Genomic DNA, 16,021 nt, shown 5'->3' on the forward strand with positions numbered 1-16,021 from the left:
ACCTTTACCTTTAAAAACACAACTGATGTTTAATAGATGTTATACAGTGATCAAAAGCTTATTTGTTAATATAGTGCAACACCTTTGCTGTTACTGACACGGATAAAGTTAGGTTTGGTTGTATGGATAGCTGGATTAATGGAAGTGTACGGGGTAAGTTTGATTATACAGGAACACTGTTCAAACTGTTTATATGTTGCAACATTTTGATATATGAAGAAACATTTTCTTGAAAAACTGATTTGTTTTCTCCTGTTGTGGTTTGATTCAAGGGAAATCCTGTTTAAGCATTTAGAACAGGGGAGCTTGTGGTTAGTTGTAACACACATGGTTTAAAAATTTCGGTAACACTTTAGAATAGGTGACAGTTGTTAACTATTAACTACGACATTTTATCTCAATAAATTCTCAATTTGCTGCTTATTAATAGTTAGTAAGGTAGTTGTTAGGCTTAGGTATTGGGATATAGAATAAAGTCAAGTAGAATAAGGCATTCATATGTTCTTAATTAGCAGTAATACATTGCTAATATTCTAGTAATATGCATGCTAATAAGCAACTAACAAGTGTTACCTATTCTAAAGCGTTACCAAAATTTCTATAACTAAACTTACAGTATTTACTAGTTGCCGTATCAACACTATATAAAGAAAAAATTCTGCCAAAATTAAAAATCTTTTGAAGACGTCACTGAACATTTATTCAACCATAGCAAAAATTAATTTTTTCACCTCAGTTTTTAGTGTTTATTTTGAAAAGACAAATCTGCTATTATTTTAATCTCTAATCTGTTATTTGTCAGTCTAGATTTTAATGTTTCACTAGCTAGCAGAAGACTAACCGGTTTTAAATGGGAATGGGGAATGTTGTAACTGCATTATTTTTAAACTATGCTATTATTTTGAGATAAGCAATGTAATTTACACTAATTACTTTCTTGAATTTTAATTAGAAACAATGAGAAAAAGTCAATGTTCAGAATTTTCAAGAAATGTGAAGCATTTTGGCTGGTCTGTTTGTTTTGGTTCAACTGTCAAACTTTGCTTATTTTTAATTCTTAAAAAAGGCCATTATTGTATTCGAAAAAGTTAATTTTATTTTATTGACAAAACATTTTACAGTACCTCTTCTTGTGTATATATATATATATATATATATATATATATATATATATATATATTTTTTTTTTTTTTTTTTTTCTTCAGTAGATCAGATAACATTTTAAGTTGTCATATGGTCAAGTTACAACGTGCCCCTTCCCTTATTTATTCCATTACGAAATTACAGACAGAGCTAGAATGGAAGGCATAATTATTGTAATATAATGCGCTTTGTACTGTAATGTTTCTCACTGGTGGATGAGACATAAATCTGACAGCGTTGCATTCAACCATCCACCAAAGCCGTTTCTCATTGTGTCGCTGGTAACAGTCATCCACTGAAGATGAGTTGTAGATGAACCCATGGTCAGTTTTAATTTCCAAATAAACTAACTAAACAGACCATGACTAGACAAATGTACATTTATATATTTATAAGACAGTACTTTGTGTTACATTACTTCACAGAAAAAACAGTTGGCCTAATACTAATTTTATAATACAAAAACTGATGGCAAATTTGACATCTTTCTGTCTGTATTCAATGTCTCAATGTTTTTTATTTTGGATATTCATAGGAACATGATTTTGAAGAAAAAATTTCTTCGCTGTTAGAACAAATGGGAACAGAAAAATTATATTTGTCGTAGTTTCTGTTCACCATAAGAGATGTTTAGCCAACTATGACAAAAACTTCAGAGAACACTGGAAATCTGAAAAGGGTCTATTAATGCTAAACACACACTATTTAGCCCAACAATACAATAATAGTGAAGCAACATTTAATATATATTTTAGGGGTGGCCGGTTCAACTTTTTTATGGTTCGGTTTGTTTCACGGTTTTAGAGTCACAGTCTCGGTACAGTTTGGTATGCGCTATGTTTATGGTAAAACTATACTTTCAAAAAAAATTAAAATAATAATAATAATAATATTTTATCCAACTACACGCAACAGCACAAATAAATACAATAGAGTAAATAGGCAATACAAAAAATAAACAGTGATATTTTTTTTATGTAGGTCTATAGGTACAGAAATTGAATAAAGTAATCAAATGTAAAACAGCATTGCATATTGGACTGTATAAATTTAAGATTATTATTTATTAAAGTTACAAAAAGCTTTTCAATCAAGAGCAGTGAGTAATTTCTTTGTTGTTGCTATTCGATTAATATAAAGACTATGGGCCCTAATTTAATGATCTAAATGCAAAGTGCTGGTGTACTCAGGGCGTGTCCAAATCCACTTTTGCTATTTTAACAACGGAAAAATGGTTTGTGCACCCGGGCGCATGGTCTAAATGGGTTGTCCCTATTCTCTTAATGAGTAGTGGGTGTTTTTTGGGCATAACGTGCAATAAACCAATCAGAGTCTCATCTTCCATTCCCTTTAAGAGCCAGTCGTGCCATGACGGATTTGCTATTTACATGGCGGAATTTGGCAAGCGCAAAGACAGAACGCATCTCCAAGATTAAACGAAGCTGCTTGTGTGCGAGCAAATAGATAGCCTAATTCTGATACATGCGATGACTATCCATTACGAGATGTAGGCATTTATATATTTACATTTACATTTATTCATTTAGCAGATGCTTTTATCCAAAGCATAATATATATTTATATATATATATATTTAATTAGCCTACAAAAAATTATTATGCATTGCAATCCTTTAATTTGTAATATTTGGCATGTTTATGTGCTGCTGTGCGTCCCTGTGTTTAATAAGCAGCGTGTACGCGCGTTGCGGACCCGCCTATACTAACAAGCTCTTTAAATAACAAAGAAAAGACATTGCGCCAGACTTTAGACCAGGTTTGAGTTGGTCTATGGCGCAGTCTATTTTCAGCTCCTTAAAATAGCATTGCTCCAGCAATGCACCTGAACACACCTCTTTTTTAGACCAGCACGCCCATGGGCGCACAAATGAATGCAAATGCATTTGCTAATTAAACTACGTGGCGCTGGACAGGAAAATGCAAACGGCGCCGGATTGAAACTAGCAAAAACACTTGCACTGCACCTTGCGTCACATTGCGTCGGGTGTATTATAGGGCCCTATCACTTTAAGAGAATGCACTGATCCAGTGCACTGAAACAGTAGGCCTACATTCAGCCGGATATGTCTGCTGTAGGATACTTACCAAGACGGGCATTTTGACATATTTTTTTTGTGTGAATTTGCCCATTTAAACTCAATACTTCAGAGAGAGCTTAATATTTGCATGCGTTCCGAGGCACGGGTTTGCGTCCTTTGACTCTTAAATGTTTAAACTGGCAAAGCTTAAATGAGTATAGTCTTAACATATATTAATGTGTGCTGTTCTGGTCTTTGACGGAATAAATGACTATTCATATTCCAGCATACAGCATTCGCATTGAACCAGGGCCGGCGCCACGGGGGGACGTGATCGCCCCGTCATTCTGACAACCCCCACCTCACACAAGAAGAGTGTGAAAATAGATTTTAATTGAAATTAATGAAATATATTGGTTTATTTAAAAAGCATAGTTGCCAAATGCATAGGATTTCTAGCATATGATGCTACTAGCCTATAGCAACAATTCAGGACAGTCCTTTTCAGAAAGTCGTATTTAATTTAATTTAATTGTTGCTCTGACACAAATTCCTGTGCAACTAGGAAAGCAGCACTATATATATATATATACAGCCCAAACTTAAGAATTCAAAAGGATAAGTAAACGTAGACTGCATAGAATGAAAATTAAGAGCATAGCACTATTGCAACCAAATGAAAACACAAACTAAACTAAATATAAACCTTCAATGCAATTTATCATTTTTTTGGATAAAATGTCTGAAAGTTGTAAAATGCTCCTATTACTGTCAGTAAACCATGAAAGTCTTTGTAACTCACTCAGAATGCAAAACAAAAGTTCCTACCCTCCATCACTCTTTGTTTTCAACAGAACTTACTAAGCTGAGGACCTTTGGTCTGTGAGAGCAGATCTGTCAATGGCTTCAAAGACCATAAACTTCATCACTTGGAATGTTAATGGACTTAAACAAAACAGAGACGAAAAATTTCAAGAACTACAAAATGCAGACATTGTTTTCTTACAGGAGACACACATCGGAACAGGGGACGAACATATAAAAGTCTATAAAGATGAGTGGTATATTTTTTACACAAAGTACACCTCCTCCAGCAAGGGAACAGCCATACTAGTGAGGAAAAGCCTAGATTTTGAACACATAAGTGATGAAAAAGATAACTGTGGAACTTATGTTGTGCTAAAATGCAAACTGAAAGGTCAGCCATACACTCTGGTTAGTGTTTATAACCATCACGCAGACGAAAAAACCCTTGATAATCTTTCAAGGTACCTGCAGGCAATGACCACAGGACTGCTGGTGATCGGTGGAGATTTCAACACAGTTCTCAATCCATTTATTGACAAAAAATTTAATACAAGCAAGAAGATAACGAATGGAAATCAACGTAAACTGCTCTTATTTGTGAATAAATTCATGAAATCTCTTCAGCTGGTTGATATCTGGAGAAGAAAGAACCCCATAAAGCAGGATTATACGTACTACATAAGAGACTCTCCTGTGTCCAGACTGGATTACTTCTTCATTCCAGAAGAATGTATGTGGCGTGTAAAACGTTGTGGCATTACAAACTCAGAGAGGCCCGACCATTGGCCTGTGTTTTTAGAGATCAACAACATCCCTTCAATGACTTTTCAGAAAGATTTCTATATACCAACAATCTTCCAATGGCTGAATCAAAAACAGCATCTTTTTACAGATGAGACAGGTTCATCTCTGGGTAAAGAAAGCTCACAGGCTGTCAGTGAAGTTGACATTTTCTCAGCTGTAAATTCTCTTCAAGTGTCAGACACACCGAGACCAGACGGCATCCCAGTTTCCTTCTACAAAGACAACATGCAGGATCTAATTCAATATATAAAGATGCTCTATGACAGAATCCACAGCGGTGCATTTAACTGCTCTGAGAAACTCTTTAATGAAACTGTGAAAAGTCCCCATGACAATAGTCAACACTTCTTTAACGTTGATTACCTTGTCATTGCAACTATTCTGGCAAAACGTCTAGGTGATTACTTGGAGTCTCAGTCAAAGGATCATGCACCAAAAGATTCAGCTACTGTCTTGATCACTCCCAAAACATTCTGCACTGAGATGAGGTTGTCTCATATTCAGGATGAAATAGAAAAGCAAAAACGGTCAAACCCAACTCTGTATCAGGATTTCCTGATTGTGAAAAACCTTCTCAGAGATGCACCAGAAGCAGATACTGAATCTGTAGATGTTTCAATCGAGAGAGACAAACTGCTGGATCAGGGCTGCCCTTTGACCCCAGTTCTCATTATGCTGGCTTTGAAATGCTTTGGCTCTGCATTAGTTGGGCATTTAAAACAGCAGGATATTCTAGTTTTCAAAGACAGCGTGATACTTTGCATCCAACCTGAGGACCTTGAGAAAGTATTAGCTGCTGTGAGGGAAAGATCTAATGAAGTGTTTTACATTGAGGAATTACACAGAGGAAATGCTAATGGTAAACAATTACAGTGCTTGGGAAATGTGTCTATGGCTGAGGATTGGAAAAAAAGGGAAGCAGGTTTTAACTGGTCAATTAATGGTAAAATTAAGCACTCACAATCAGAGGTAATTATGTTTTGTTGTTTTCTTTTGTCCCTCCACTAGACTGACCATGTATGCAGTTGTTACTCTGCAAGACTCAGATGAGGTGGTGGTGGCACCAACAAACTGGCTGAGTCTAGACAAGAAACAATGTTACTGGCCCCCATTCAAATCACCAGACAAGTGCATGGAAGCTGTTCAGAACAGAATTAAACCTGAAACAGGAGGGAGACCATGGGAGAAACTAAACATTAGCTTTCACGGAGAACATGGTAATGGTCACTATTTTAAAACAACTTAATTTAAGATTATTTACTGTCTAATAAGTTTTCAAATAATATAATATAATATTCATCTTACTGCAGTCACTTTTGATATGGCAAAAGAGGGGCAAAAAGAAACCAAAGAACTGAAAGAACGGTAAGTAACAGACACTTTTGTTTCCAAAAACAAAAGATGTTCAAATGATTTTATTTATAAAAAGGTTAAATAATTCATTTGTGCTGTTTTGTTAAAGTTTTGTGTCTTTTAAAATCAAGGTCTTATCTATTAGCCACTGGATTCCCCGGAATGCTAAAAAGACAACGACTTGAATGCACTCAAGAAATGTTAAAACAACAACTTCCTCCTGAACCATCTGCATCTACATCCAGAATGCCAGCTGATGGTGAGTCGACTTCTTTTGTCATAATCAGTTTCTTTTTTTTCTTTTTTTGTAATTACTGCACAACTCATTTTACACAGCAGACAAGGATGAGCTCCTCCAAATGCTGAGAGACATCAAGAGCACGGTTCAGGAAAACTCTGCTATGCTAAAGAAACTATTAAAAGACAATACAGTTTCTGAAGTCCCTAGCAGTACCAGCATTCCTCCTAAAGATGTTAAAACAAAGCTAAAACTGCCTCTTAGAACCATTAAAGATGTTGCCAGGATTGAAAGAATGCTCACAAAGAATGCAACAACACGCCAAAAATATGTGAGTCGACACAGCATTTAAAGAAAGGGATAATGTACACTCAGCCAGCCATTACAGAAAAATATACTCTCAGCTGTAGCTCCTGTAAGGGGTTTATTCTGCAATAATGGCTGTACATTATTCCTTGGCTACTTACTTAATAAATAAATAAAATAAATGGATATGAAATACACTATTATAATATTAATGCAGATTCATTATTACTCTTCTACTGTACATAGATATTTTGTGGTCTATATACAAAATATTTTTGTATTCAAAAGTATTCCAAAACATGTAATAATCATTAACAACACTTAATAAAAAGTTATAAAATAGTATTTTTTTTTATAGGTAAAATGTTTGTCAAGACTTGGAGGTTTTGGGCAAAAGGATGTGATTAAGAATATAATGCAGCATCTCCTAACAGATGAACTGGCCTCGAAGTTTAACTGGCAGGGGAGAGGAAATAAAAAGCCCTTCTCTAAGCTTATTTTAACAGATGTGATCAGAGGTAATCACTGCTGCACGAACACTTCCAGCATACACATAAAGAGCGGATGTGAGTTTAAAGCACTAACATCCAACAAATTTCCAATGAATTCTTCAACAAGTTTTCTCTTTCAGATGCTGCATTAAAACAAAGTGTTACGAGGATAGACTGTGATGCTGAAATAAAAAATTATTTGTGGTCCATATCTGATCGAATTGGTCGGAGTAGACCATGAGATTGTGTAGGTAAGTAATTAATATTATGTGATTTTGTCTCACTTTCTATAGGCTGATTTTCTACCTGATGGTTTTGTTAAAGCATACTTCTATGTTAAGGACCTTGCATGTATTTGTTTAATGATCATTGTATATCTCCTTCCCCTTCAGGTCTGACTTCAGATGCCATGCTGCTGGACAGTAGCTTCCAGTCAGTGACTGGAATGTCGTTTGACTGAGTTTTGGAACATTTATTCATAGGTCATGTAAGCTTAACTGCCTACACATTAGACATTAATTTTGTAAAGAACAATATGTGTACTGATCTAGCTAGCCACAGTGCACTTTAAATATTTGGTCTTGAGATAAAATGCTTATAATACTCATAATTTTTAATTAATGTTAATGTAAATATATATGGTTAGGGTTAGGCAAGGGTTTTTATATTGCGGTAATATAAGATATGATCCATCAGCCTTTAGCTGACTGGAGGAAATAATGAAAACTGGACAATGTGTTTGACTGTGGTATCACCTCATGCCTAGAAAGGTTTTCAGGTGTATTATAGTAGTGGCTTGATTTCTCTGATCTAATATGTTCCTTTCCTCAATAACAAATAACTCAAATACAATTACTCATGGTGTTTAATCCAAATAGGACATTTCTTTTTTCAATGTTACATAGAGATGTAATGATTTCATTCAAAATAAACCATAACCGCCTATTACAGTTATCTTGCTTTAGCCTTTTTTTAAACAAATAAAGTCTTAAAATAGTCAAATTCTAGTGGATGACAAACATGTGACTACTGGCAAATGCACATCGGACTATAATGCCATAGCCTATAACACGCTCTCACATGTTTATTATTTTAACTTTTTAGGAAGAGTAAAATTTGCTTATGTGCTTTACACAACCAGACGCATTTACACTTGTCCAGTTTCATCTGGAATGCATCCCAGACCACCTCCTTAAGTGGTTTGTGCGATCGGATTTATATACCATTTCAAGGTTTCATGACTGTTGAAAAGACATTTATGTGTTTGCTAGCCTACCATATATTTTTGCAAATAAATGCCTGACAATTAAGCCAATAAAATGTTGACTTTATGATTGTACTGTATATGCCCATGTGTGATGATAAATGAGCATGTTGTGTTTTCATTTACAAATGAAACTACGTGAATTAATAATTCCTCAATGAAACACTACAATAATAATAATAATGTACAAATATTACAGGAAAAAGATGATCAGTTAATGGACTTACAAGACTGTAGGATGGATACAAATGTTTTCTTGTAGGTATGTTTTATATTATGCACTTTATGTAACATTTATTCATGATAAACTTCATTTGAATGCTGCCCATCGCAAGTAATACAGGAAGCCAATGCCCATGGTTAATATAATAATTTAATAATGTAATAATTTCTATAATAAATAATATAATAATTTCTTAATTCAAAATAAAATATGAATGTATCAATCTCCGATAATCCCGGCTCGCTGTGGTCGAGAAGGTTTGTTTAAACATTAAATTCATAGCCACGGGAAAGATATGTCATCACGTTCCCGGGAGTTATGTCGTGGCCACAATAAATCCAAAGTTGCGTCCCAAACTAAAACTACAACACAGAAAACAGGGTTTAAAGTCTACATTACAGATACATATACAAATATAATTTGACAAGGATACAAAGAAAAAACAGCAACTAAATGTCAGTAATCCAAAATACAGCATATATGAGATAACTTTTCAATTAAATTCAGCTCTTTAGCAAATACAATTGTATCTTTACATTTTTTACTATCAATAAACTGAAGAGAATCCATATATGAATGTACATCAACCATAAAAACCTTCAAACAAGGTTTAGAATTATTTTATTTTAGTGTTCCTGTAGTTCAATTGGTAGCGCATGCGTGCTATCATGCGCAAGGTTGGGGGTTCTATTCCCCGGGAACACATGATAGGTAAAAATTGATAGCCTGAATGCACTGTAAGTCGTTTTTATAGCGTCTGCTAAATGCATAAATTTAATTTAATTTAAATTTAATTTATTTTACTTTTATGGATATGAAACCTACCAAATAAAATCATAAGATTCGGCATAAAGTCAACAGTTTGATTCAAAATAAAATAAAATATCTCTTAAAGTCAAATCACAACTATAACCAGTCTCCTAAAAAGTTTTTTGAATGGTAACATTCATAAAAAATATGAGCAGTTTCCATCAAGAATCTATATATATATATACGTATATATTTATTTATTTATTTATTTTTTTTTGCAAGAGACTGTTCTGAAACTGATGTTAAACGTTGGTGATCTCAGTGGGAGATCAAATCTTTTGTTGTCATGCTTCTCACCATTCGGCAGGTTCTTTTAAATATTCTTTTAAATAAGTTTAAAGGTGACATTCTAGAATCAGGTAGTTCAACAGAAGGGAAATGGTTACCTGTAGTTGTTAAAGGGATAGTTCACCCAAATAGCAAAATTATGCCATTAATAACTTACCCTCATGTCATTCCAAACCAGCAAGACCTCCATTTATTTTCGTCTGGATGTGTAGTCCAGAGGGTCAGTTTTCAATTTTTTGAAGCATCGAAAATACACTCAGCTCGGTGTTCATCTTCAGTTCTCTCTTCACAGCAGTTCAGTCAGTTTACTGTTTGAGTAAATGAATTACTCCGGGATATTGGTTTGTTTTAACTCAGAGGAAGTGTCAGCCAGATTAAACAAGTTAAATGCTTAAGTCATTTGTGGATTAATGCGTATTGGAGACGCGAACCGTTTAAAACGATTCAGTTCGATTTGGTGAACTGGTTCAAAAAGATCCGGTTACATCGAATGATTCATTCGCGAACCGGATATGACAAACTGCTTTGTTTTGAACTGCCTTACAACAGACACGGAAGAGAAGACAATGATGGATAAAATCGTAGTTTTTGCTATTTTTTGACCAAAATGTATTTTCGATGCTTCAAAAAATTCTAACCGACCCTCTGATGTTACATGGACTACTGTGATGATGTTTTTCTTACATTTCTGGACATGGACAGTAGACCGTACACACAGTTTCAATGGAGGGACTGAGAGCTCTCGGACTAAATCTAAAATATCTTAAACTGTGTTCCCAAGATAAATGGAGGTCTTACGGGTTTGGAAAAACATGAGGGTAAGTTATTAATGACATAATTTTGCTATTTTGGTGAACTATCCCTTTAAGTTTGATAATTCAGTTTTTATTTTAGGTAATGTTTATGGATATAAATCTTCTGTCCAAGCCAAGAAAATGTCCACCGAGGTCACCCGTTCTATATCAGTGTTAATAAAGAAATATCAGGACCCCCTTTTGATAATGGGTGGTGACTTTAATGATGCCCCAGATGACTTTTTAGATTTTTTCCCTCCACGTCAACCTCTTCAAAGTTTAAATTCACTACCTTTTTGTCTCCCCATTTGCCTATTTTTATATGCATATACAGTGGGTACAGAAAGTATTCAGACCCCCTTAAATTCTTCACTGTTTGTTATATTGCAGCCATTTGCTAAAATCATTTAAGTTCATTTTTTCCCTCATTAATGTACACACAGCACCCCATATTTGCTCAGTATTTAGTAGAAGCACCCTTTTGATCTAATACAGCCAGGAGTCTTTTTGGGAAAGATGCAACAAGTTTTTCACACCTGGATTTGGGGATCCTCTGCCATTCCTCCTTGCAGATCCTCTCCAGTTCTGTCAGGTTGGATGGTAAATGTTGGTGGACAGCCATTTTCAGATCCCTCCAGAGATGATCAATTGGGTTTAAGTCAGGGCTCTGGCTGGGCCATTCAAGAACAGTCACAGAGTTGTTGTGAAGCCACTCCTTCGTAATTTTAGCTGTGTGCTTAGGGTCATTGTCTTGTTGGAAGGTGAACCTTCGGCCCAGTCTGAGGTCCTGAGCACTCTGGAGAAGGTTTTCGTCCAGGATATCCCTTTATTTGGCCGCATTAATCTTTCACTCGATTGCAACCAGTCGTCCTGTCCCTGCAGCTGAAAAACACCCCCACAGTATGATGCTGCCACCACCATGATTCACTGTTGGGACTGTATTGGACAGGTGATGAGCAGTGCCTGGTTTTCTCCACACAAACCGCTTAAAATTAAGGCCAAAAGGTTCTATCTTGGTCTCATCAGACCAGAGTCCTTCAGGTGTTTTTTAGCAAACTCCATGCGGGCTTTCATGTGTCTTGCACTGAGGAGAGTGTGTATATATATATATATGTGTGTATATATATATGTATATATATTTATATATATATATATATATATATATATATATATATATATTTGCATTAGTACGTCTAACCAAAATAAACATGAATTTTCTTTTAGTGCTGTCTCGTAAACCCCTAACATTAAGATAAACAATCTTAAAACCACTAAAAACAAAACCAGACATAAGATAAAATGATCTTATTTGGATGAAGCAAGGAAATTCACCAAATAGTCGGTATTGATAAACTCTTAGCTTACAATAGTAACATCACCTAGACAAATCTTTTAGGATGAAGACTGAGTGTACAGTTTCAGAATGACTGACAAACCAGCAGTCAATAAATTATCTTCAGTCAGTATTTATCTTGACAGTTTTTCTCCATCTATAAAGTCATCTGTTTCACGAAAGTAGGCTCTCTTCTATGGTGCCCAGGAGATGCCATGGTCGGTTTACTTAGTTTTGTCATGGCCACGACATAATAACTCATGGCAACATGATAATATGTCTTGGCCACGATATATTAGTTTGTGGGAACATCATATTGACTCGTGGAAACGTTAAATACAGTATTTATTAGCCGTTCTCTATTAGGCCAGAGAAAGCAGTGGAAAAAATGGGTACATTACAATTTTTCAATATCTTTTTTTAAATGTCACATTGTCAATGAAACAAACTAATTTCTGTAGTTTATTTTTGTGATGCAAGTTAAAAATTAAATGAATAATTTGTATACATAATTTTTTTTGTAGTGTAATTGATTTGTAAATGAGCCTGAGTACTTTCTGTACTTATATTGATGTGTAAATAAAAGAGAAGTACTCCAGGGCGAGCAGCCAACAGCCAAAAGTCAGGGAAGTGAAAACTTTCTAACCACACACACACACACACACACACACACACACACACACACACACACACACACACACACACACACTGATTTACATTCTGCTCTCTGCAATGAAGAAAAAGCTTGCTTTCCTTTGTGTACGTCTGATTTAGTTAATGAAAATCCTGATAAATGTACGATAATGTATAAAAGTGAAGCCTTTATGAAAATGCCTAAATATCCTATGCTAGTAGAGGGGATGTTAATTGAGTTTTTAGCTGATTCTGGGGTTTCAAGATCAGCTATACGACCATGTGACTTGCGATGCCAACCACAATTAACAGGCGAAACAAATGAGTCAATTTCTGCATCAGGGCACATAATTTGTGAAAGATTCACAGTGCCCATAAATTGTGAAACAGAGCGGGGTGAGGTGCTGAAACATGCTTTCCTTTACACTCCAACATGCCCAGTGCCCTTAATGGGGAGAGATTTATTATGCAAACTAATTTTGACACTGGTTGCAGACTCTTGGGGTGTCTGTGTGACAGAGCGAGAGCAATTTTGCTGTCTGCAAGCAGAGCCAAAATGGGCATATGAATGGCACATCATAAATTATGATTGGGCTGAAATGATGTACCATTTGTTGACCATTATGTAGGCACTTTGAATTACTGTGTACGAAATGTGCTATATAAATAAACTTGCCTTGCCTTGCCTTATATACATTGTTATTTTTTTAATGCAGCTTTTAATTTTATTCACAAAAAAATTCTTCTAAAACATACATTTTAAGCTCAGCCCTGCCTCCATGTGTTCTGGGGTCTTCAGGAGATGAATCTCTTGGTGAAATAGCGAGCACCTCCTCAGCGACTCAGGACAATGCGGTGGACAGTAGAACGAGTAGAATGATGTACCATTGGCAGACAGAAAAGAAACCCCAGGGTTTGGATTCTGGCACTTCTCAGAAGATCCAGGAGCACTGTCAGGCTGCCCTGCTCAGCTGAAAACCATTAAAAATATGTCCAGCGCTGGCACATTCAGCTTTATCCTGCATTACAGGGGTCCGGTCTGATTTAGGGAAAGAGAGAAACTGTTAAGGGCTATGACAAAGTACTTAGTAGAAGAAATATTGAGGTACTTTAGTAAACTACTTTTAGTAACTATTAACACCACATTGGGGAAAAACCACTAGTCATATTTAAATATTAACTTGGGGATAGTTCACCCAAAAATGAAAATTCCAAACCTGGAACAACTTGGTGAGTAAATGATTACAGAATTTTCATTTTTAGCTTAACTATCCTTTAAGCAAAAAGTATTATCTTCCATACTCTAATATAGGCTACTTAAGGTATAAGTATATTAGAGTGAAAGTATGTACAATATTGTTATGAAAAAGATCAGATAGGGAAAGCTCTGGCTTCGTTTGGACGTATCCTAATGTACTTATTTTTTTACAGTGTACCGAGTATTTATAAGTTTTTTTTTTAAATAAAATAACCCATATAGTTTTCAGAGTACATCTATTTTTTAATACGCACAACCGTTAATCATAGCAGTGAGTGTTTACTTATCAAAATTGACTGCTTTAAAAAAGTAGCCTATTATAATTTTTTTATATTTCTATTTTTGTAATGCAGAAGTGCAATTCATGAGCCTTTTAAGTAAAATATTTTTGACAAGGGTAATTAATAATAAATGAAAACAAGTCAAAGCATTAAGCTAAACATCTTTTTTAAAAACAAACAAAAAATACCCCAATATTTCAAATTTCTGACCACTTTACAATCTTAGAAAAACATTAAGCATCAGAGCCCCATCTATATTTATAAATAGTCATTAGTAGTCAAACATTAATCTTCAGTAATTAAATATCATCACAGCTTTTGCTTATATTCAAAACCGACTATGCTTCATTTCCATTGGTTTCCCTAAGGGGAAATGGCAAGCTTTAAAAGTAAACAACATGCAATCTCTTGTGTTTCCTTATTAACCCTTGCATTTTATAAAATGACTACTGCTGATGATGTCCAATGTCCTTAAAAATGGAGCTGAGTGGTGTGAAATTTAACATCTTCCAAAACAAGCAAACAAACAAAACATCATATACATATGTATGATACTGATTTTATTAGGTATAAAAGTCATATAAAATGTGCTAAGGAGACTTTCTCTTTCATTTCCCTAGCTTTCACTTTCAGTGAAGTCCACACCCCGAAAGTGAATCAGCTCTTACGTCAGACGTCTCACTCTGCTCAACACAACAGTTGAATCGACGGCAGTTTCCTGTCTTACAGACATTATCCTGAGAGATAAAAGGTAACATTCTCTTCAAATTATTAAGATGTTTAAAGTTAACTAAAATTCCAGAACTTATTTTGTCAAAAATATTTTCTGTACTCCTTTAGCTTACTTTTTTCCAAAACAAACTATAGACGCACATATTACTACTAATTTATCTAACGAGCATTCAACATCAACATTTGGTTTTTATCTCTCTGTACTATCCTTTATGCTCAACTTAGAATTTGTATACAAGCAAGACATTCAAGGCATTCACATGAGGTATCTATAATATTAAAAACCTTTTTAAAAAAGGGCTATACCTTTAAAAACACAACTGTTGTGTTATAATTAAAATTATTATTTCAGTTTATTATTTTTGGAGATGGCTGTTTTTTTCCACATTATAATGTAAGATTTAAAAGGTTAAATATGTGTGATTTGTGGAACAGTGGTACAAGTGGAACTCTTTATTAACTAAATCAGATTAAAAAATGGAAGCAGGTATAAGATCTTATCCAAGGTACTCTTGATATATTTCAAACACACTTGTTTTCCAAGCAGTAACATTGTTTTATTAATATGCATGCATCAAATAAGCTGCTCATGTTTTTTCATCAGAGACAACCACCTGGTTAAACAGGTAGTGGCAGTTGTGGTAGAAACAGTCACGTGGTCTGTTTGATTACAGTCTGTTAGAAAGTGTAACACAACATTAATGCTAAAACCATACAGTAAACTAAACAACAATAATAATAATAATAACAATAATAATTGTAAAGTTTTTTTTTTTAAGTATTATTTTTAGAAGGAAGGGCAAATAGCATTCAATGAAACTGGATGCATGAGTTCGATTCCTAGGAAATTGAGAAGATAAATGATACATCTTGAATATAATTAAAATCAGTCTTGATAAAAATGTCTGCCAAAAATTAAATTAAATTCAAGTTTTTTTGTATAGCGCTTTTTACGCTACAAATCACTGCAAAGCAACTTTACAGAAAATTGAGTTTCTACAATATTTAGTAGTAGCTTATAAGTGGTGACTGTCAGTTTATGTGCATATGACAGAAATTTTCAGAAAAATTATACAGGGGAGCTGTATTATTTACTGTCAAACAAACCATCAAACCACCCAGGTGCATACCAAAACTGCTAATGTGAAGCCTACATAAGACCACATTTTCAGACTTTTGTCTGTCACAATTATTTCAGGTCTTAAAGCCTCTACTAATGAGCAGC

General features: G+C 34.7%; 1 protein-coding gene across 5 annotated transcripts in view; it reads left to right on the forward strand.

The window, feature by feature from the left end:
• LOC132104037 (uncharacterized) overlaps positions 1-16,021 on the forward strand; it is a 35,771-nt gene that overhangs the window by 17,497 nt on the left and 2,253 nt on the right. The window contains exons 5-11 of one of the 5 annotated variants that reach the window (XM_059509221.1): positions 5,801-6,009; positions 6,103-6,157; positions 6,277-6,404; positions 6,485-6,714; positions 7,048-7,207; positions 7,321-7,431; positions 7,573-7,714. In XM_059509221.1, the coding sequence (XP_059365204.1) occupies positions 5,808-6,009; positions 6,103-6,157; positions 6,277-6,404; positions 6,485-6,714; positions 7,048-7,207; positions 7,321-7,421 (876 nt within the window). In that variant the 5' untranslated portion in view covers positions 5,801-5,807 and the 3' untranslated portion in view covers positions 7,422-7,431; positions 7,573-7,714. Of the gene's footprint in view, positions 1-5,800; positions 6,010-6,102; positions 6,158-6,276; positions 6,405-6,481; positions 6,715-7,047; positions 7,208-7,320; positions 7,432-7,572; positions 7,715-16,021 lie in introns of those variants that run through there. The other 4 variants (XM_059509219.1, XM_059509220.1, XM_059509217.1 and 1 more) reach the window with 4 other exon arrangements.

The sequence above is a fragment of the Carassius carassius genome, chromosome 25, assembly GCF_963082965.1.
Source record: "Carassius carassius chromosome 25, fCarCar2.1, whole genome shotgun sequence".
Classification (NCBI taxonomy): domain Eukaryota; kingdom Metazoa; phylum Chordata; class Actinopteri; order Cypriniformes; family Cyprinidae; genus Carassius; species Carassius carassius.